At 36.8% G+C, this 6,424-nt stretch overlaps 1 protein-coding gene across 4 annotated transcripts in view; it reads left to right on the forward strand.

Annotated features, from left to right (window-relative positions):
• Positions 1 to 3,518, forward strand: part of anapc1 (anaphase promoting complex subunit 1) — a 181,950-nt gene extending 178,432 nt beyond the window's left edge. For all 4 annotated transcript variants that reach the window (XM_087279784.1, XM_087279786.1, XM_087279785.1 and 1 more), the window contains exon 48: positions 3,156 to 3,518. In XM_087279784.1, the coding sequence (XP_087135910.1) occupies positions 3,156 to 3,268 (113 nt within the window). In that variant the 3' untranslated portion in view covers positions 3,269 to 3,518. The remainder of the gene's footprint in view (positions 1 to 3,155) is intronic.
• The last annotated feature ends 2,906 nt before the right edge of the window (positions 3,519 to 6,424 follow it).

Here is a 6,424-nt window from a genome sequence, read left to right on the forward strand (position 1 = left end):
CCGTTGAAGCTCTAAAGAAAATATAAAGCAATCCTATGTCTTTAGATAATGTAAAATATTGTGCAAAACTCATATAACCTGCTTTTAAAGGGATAGTTCACCCCAAAATTTAAATTTACTCTCCCTTAATGGCTCTTCCCTCTGTTGAACACACACATAAATAAAGATATTCTAAAGAAACCTCTAACTAGTGACTCCCATAGCATTTGTTTTCTTTCTATGGAAGTCAGTGGTGACAGGTTTCTAACGTTCTTTAGAATAAATGTCAGTGAATTTCATTTTAGGGTGAACGATCCCTTTAAGGCAGTTTTACTTTAAATGAAATCGAATACACAAGCACATTTACATATTCATCGAAATGACATTCTGTTGTTGTGGGCTTTATATTGTTGCATGAGGATTTTGACCTTTTTACCTCTTCTGCTTCTGCAAAAGAAATAAAGTCAGGTGTTTTTTTTGGAGCAACTTGTGTATCATTTCTGATCTGTATGTTGGGAAATATTTCGCAGAAAGCTTTCTTGATCTTTTATCTCTTCAAAGACTTGTTGACACCAAAACTAAAACAAGCACTGTATTAGTAACCACACCAGCATACGCTAAATATGTTTTATACTTTGCAAACTTTTGCCGTTTTCTCCTTTAAACACTTCACTAATACTTTAAATAATTTACTTTGAAAGTAATTCAACAATATATTTCAATTTTGAGCATTTAACAGCAAATATGTATGCTTTACACACAACCGCACTCTGCTTGCATATTATTCCTTACACATAAACTGTGAACCTAAAAGTTAGGAAAGGTTAAAGGGACTTACAAGTATTCTAATGACATTACTCTCATGAGGCAAAAAATGCAAATTACATGACTTGCACAAGCACTTTTCCACATGTGCACATTTAAGTGTACGATTAAATGCTAGCCTCTAGAACAATAACACTAGAGCGCCTTATACCAACTTATAGCATCATCTGCTGTTAAAAACTAGCCTACAGCGCCATCGGCTGTTAACAGCTAGCCTAAAGCATCATCTACTGTTTAAAAACTAGCCTAGAGCGTCATCTGCTGTTTAAAAACTAGCCTAGAGCGTCATCTGCTGTTTAAAAACTAGCCTAGAGCGTCATCTGCTGTTTAAAAACTAGCCAAAAGCGTCATCTGCTGTTTAAAAACTAGCCTAGAGCATTGTCTGCTGTTAAAAACTAACCTAGAGCAGCATCTGCCGTTTAAAACTAGCCTAGAGCGCCACCTGCTGTTTAAAAACTAGCCTAGAGCATCATCTGCTGTTTAAAAACTAGCTTAGAGCGTCATCTGCTGTTAAAAACTAGCCTAGAGCAGCATCTGCCATTTAAAAAAAAACTAGCCTAGAGCATCATTTGCGGTTTAAAAACTAATCTAGAGCGGCATATGCTATTTAAAAACTAGCCTAGAGTGTTGTCTGCTGTTAAAACTAGCCTAGCGTACTATCCCGTTGTTAAAAACTAGCCTAGAGCACCATCTGCTATTTAAAAACTAGCCTAGTGTTGTCTGCTGTTAAAACTAGCCTAGCGTGTACCATCTGTTGTTAAAATCTAGCCTCGAGCACTGTTTGCTGTTAAACACTAGCCAAGAGTGCCGTCTGCTGATTAAAAACTAGCCTAGAGGCCATTGGGTGTTAAAAAACTAGCGTAGAGCATTTAAAAACTAGCATAGAGCATCATCTGCTGTTAAAAGAAACTAGCCTAGAGCACTATCTGCTATTAAAAACTAGCTTAGAGCACTTGCAAACTAGCCTAGAATGACATATGCTGGTAAAAAAACTTGCCTAGAGCACATCTCTCTTGGTAAAACTAACCTAGATTGCCATCTGCTGTTAAAAACTAACATAACGATGTTTGCTGAACACCATCTGCTGTTTAAACTAGCATAGACCGATATCTGCTATTAACGGTAGCCTAGAGTGACGTCTTCTATTAAAACTAGCCTAGAGCGACATCCGCTTTTAAAACTAGCCTAGAGCACCGTCTGCTGTTTAAAACTAGCCTAGAGTGATGTCTGCTGTTTAAACTAGCCTAGGGTGATGTCTGCTATTAAAACTAGCCTAGAGCGCCGTCTGCTGTTTAAACTACCCTAGGGTGATGTGCACTATTAAAACTAGCTTAGAGCAACATCTGCTGTTTAAACTAGCCTAGAGTGATGTCCGCTAGTAAAACTAGCCTAGAACAACGTCTGCTATTAAAAACAAGCCTAGAACGACGTCTGCTATTAAAACTAGCCTATAGCGACGTCTGCTGTTTAAACTAGCCTAGAGAGCTGTCTGCTATTAAAACTAGCCTATAGCGACGTCTGCTGTTTAAACTAGCCTAGAGAGCTGTCTGCTATTAAAACTAACCTAGAGCAACGTCTGCTGTTTAAACTAGCCCTAGTGCACCATCTGTTGATAAAAATAGCCTAGATAGACGTCTGCTGTTAAAAACTAGCCTAGAGCATCGTCTGCTGTTTAAAACTAGCCTAGAGTGACGTCTGCTGTTTAAACTAGCCCTAAAGCTTTGTCTGCTATTACAACTAGCCTAGAGCAATGTCTGCGGTTTAAACTAGCCTAGAGTGATGTCCGCTATTAAAACTAGCCTAGAGCACCGTCTGCTATTAAAAACAAGCCTAGAGTGACATCTGCTGTTTAAACTAGCCTAGAGAGCTATATGCTATTAAAAACAAGCCTAGAGCAATGTCTATTAATAAAACTAGCCTAGAGCATCGTCCGCTGTTAAAAACTAGCCTAGAGCGCCATCTGCTCTTAAAAATTAGCCTAGAGCACCATCTGTTGATAAAACTAGCCTAGATAGACGCCTGCTGTTAAAAACTAGCCTTGAGCATTGTCCGCTGTTAAAAACTAGCCTAGAGCGCCATCTGCTCTTATAAATTAGCCTAGAGCACCATCTGTTGATAAAACTAGCCTAGATAGACGCCTGCTGTTAAAAACTAGCCTTGAGCATTGTCTGCTGTTAAAAACTAGCCTAGAGCGCCATCTGCTGTTAAAAAAATAGCCTACATCCATCGATTCAAGTTACAATATTGATGAATTTTGAAAGTCTTGGAATTTAATAATCAGTTTCTCAAACGCTGGTTATCGTCTCCATTGTAACATGCAATAACATTATATTTCTGCTCATTGTGTTCAGGATGTTCCAGTTTTCCAGAGCTGCTCCTCAAGAGCAGTCAGTTGGGTGTTCCAATTCGAGCTCTTCTACGATTGAGTCCTTTACTCCTGCAAATTAACGATTCTGGCGTTTAACCGCTCTCCTTCCGGCCACTTCATCTCCTCGAGCAGGTACTGCAGGGTCATCACTGTCCTCAAAAACCATCAACTTACAGGAACTTGCTACAGCATCTTACATCAACTTTTTATTGCATGAAGTTGTTATGACATCGATGAGATCGGATGCTCAGAAGCTCTGGAGAAACAGGTTTGCTCACCCCTATGTAAATAGCTTGTAACTATTTGTACCTACGATAATTCAGTCAATAAATATGACTTGAGGAAATGGTTTTGATAAAGTGTACCTTGTGTGGTTTGGGTTTGTCAGTTTTGAGGGGGAATTTTAGTGGCAGCCAAATTTAGGGGCTTTTTTTACACATGCAATATCTGTTAAATTGGATCAGGTTTAAATGCTGAAAGGTTTCATATTGTGTCACTTTGTGTAGCAATTCACTCTGACAAGCACCAGGAAATCAGCCATTCTCATCTTAAAAAGCGTACTGTATGGCTTCCAGGCGCTTCATTACTGCATTTGTGTGTGTTTGTGAGATCTGCACTTTATCATTCATCATATTTTGATCAAATCTTTAGGGGTTCGATTAAATCAGGCTAGTCAGTCACGATGAATAATTTTGTTGTGCAATATATTGTTACAGAAATTATTGTCACTGATTATGCAATGATTATGCAAAATCATAATAATGCTAATAGGCAAAAACACTTTAAGTTGAGCAAAAATGTTCATTCTTAAAGGTACACTGCACTTTTTTTAGGGAAACTAGGCTTATTTTACAGCTCCTCAGGACAATTTTATCCTTTTTTGATTCATTCACCCGATCTTCAGCTCTGGTGGGAGCACTTTTAGCTTAGCTTAGCATAGATCATATAATCGGATTAGACCATTTGCATCTTGCTCAAAAATTAGCAAGGAGTTTTGATAATTTTCCTATTTAAAGCTTGACTTCTGTAGTTTCAACGTATACTAAACTGATGGAAAACGTAAAGTTGCTATTTTCTAGGTTGATATGTCTAGAAACTATACTCTGATTCTAGCGTAATCATTATCAAATTTTGTTGCTGTACTATGACTGCAGCAGGCACAATAATACTGCGTCCGCTGCTTTATCTTCATTATTGGGTACAGTTGAAGTCAGAATTATTAGCAACCCTACTTATTTTTTTTCTCAAATTTCTGTTTAACGGAGAGAAGATATTTTCAACACATTTCTAAACATAATAGTTTTAATAACTCATTTCTAATAACTGATTTGTTTTATCTTCACCATGATGACAGTAAATAATATTTGACTAGATATTTTTAAGACACTTCTATACAGCTTAAAGTGACATTTAAAGGCTTAACTAGGTTAATTGGGTTAAGTAGGCAGGTTAGGGTAATCAGGCAAGATATTGTATAATGATGGTTTGTTCTGTAGACAAATAAATATATAGCTTAAATGGGCAAATAATTTTGACCTAAAAATGGTTTTAAAAAATGTAAAACTGCTAATATTCTAGCCAAAATAAAACAAACAAGACTTTCTCCAGAAGAAAAAAATATTATCAGACATACTGTGTGCTCCGGTTTCCCCCTACAAGTCCAAAGACATGCGCTATAGGCATACATGTAAACCCTCCCGTTTTTCCCCGGATTCTCCCATATTTTACAGTTCTATTTTGCTATCATCCTGTAAAGGTATTATCCCGTATTTCTCCCATATTTTCATTGTTTCTCTGAAGAGTGGCAAGAAACATTAGAGCCGTGCCTCCCTATAAGCAACCCATACCACCACACCACCAAGGGCCGCCCTTTGCTCCTAAATGTGAGCCTGTTCTTTTGTTTCGCTTTGTTTAGGCAAGAAAACACTTTGAAAATCATATAAAAACGGCACGATTCCCCTTCCTTTTCACTACAGGTGCCGTCCCCCTCCTATGCAATCTTCAAAACAGTCGTATAGCGGTGCGTGACTGTCAGCTGACGCGCTCCATAGTCATAAATAGACGCTGTTTCCCAAACGGATTCTGCACACGCGATTTGAAGCGGAGCGAAAGTCTGGATTTTGGGTGCATGTTTAAACAGGCATATACACATATTTAATATTAATATCTAAAGATGTCGATCTTGGTGTTTGTTTTTTTTTAAACTAATTTAGTCCTAAATGAGCATAAAAAGTTAGGAAAGCAGTGGAATGCCTTCATTATATTGTTAGATGTGTGCAATTTTTAAGTGACACCTGTGATTTAATGTAATCAATCTAAAAAATCTAAATAAACGAGAGATTCATTTGTTGCTCTTTAATCATAATGTGTAAGTTATACAGTGGAGAAAAGGCTAATGAGATTTAATAGCTTGATTCTATGTCATTATAACAGCTATCTATCTTAATAAGCTGAACTGTTTGCTAATGTATTTTGCCTCTAATGTATATATTTATTTTTTCTTTTGTAAATAATAATAATAATAATAATAAAACATATTACTGACCATTTACTGTTTACTTACAATGAAACAGCTCCAAATGAGCATATTTAGTAATTTGGGGATTTATATAGGAGCTTATTATGGTGGGCATATCCCTTATTTTCACATCCCAATGTTGACAGGTTTGGCTATAGGTGAATTGAAAAAACTAAATTAATCGTAGTGTATGAGTGTGAATAAGAGTGCATGGGTGTTTCCCAGTGATGGGTTGCAGCTGTAAGGGCATCCGCTGCGTAAAACATACATTATGCTGTCTAAGTTAGCAGTTCATTCTGCGGCGGCAACCACTGGTTAATAAAGAGACAAAGCCGAAAAGAAAACGAATGAATGTTATTTAGAGCATTTCTTATACAAATATACAAACAAAAATCCAAACTTTTCAGACATCCATATTAATTTTTGATAACACAATGGAAAATGTTTAATTTTTAAAAGGCGTTTATAGAAGAAATAATGATGGAATAACTGATTTTCAATAACAATTTGTTATTCTGACTAACAAAAATATTACTTTAAAATTAGTTTAAAATGTTCGTAGGCCTAAATAAATTAAAATTTTAGCAATTGACTCAAATCTATATCCAATAAATGCACTTAATCCAGATTTTTATATAGGTATCCTGGGGTTTTCAGGCTGACCTCTTTTGAAAAAGCCTGTAAACACTCCTGCAGAACACCTGGGCATGATGCTGGCAGGATTTGCATGGGCA

The sequence above is a fragment of the Danio rerio genome, chromosome 13 (genome assembly GCF_052040795.2).
Source record: "Danio rerio strain M-AB ecotype USA chromosome 13, GRCz13ab, whole genome shotgun sequence".
NCBI classification, from domain to species: domain Eukaryota; kingdom Metazoa; phylum Chordata; class Actinopteri; order Cypriniformes; family Danionidae; genus Danio; species Danio rerio.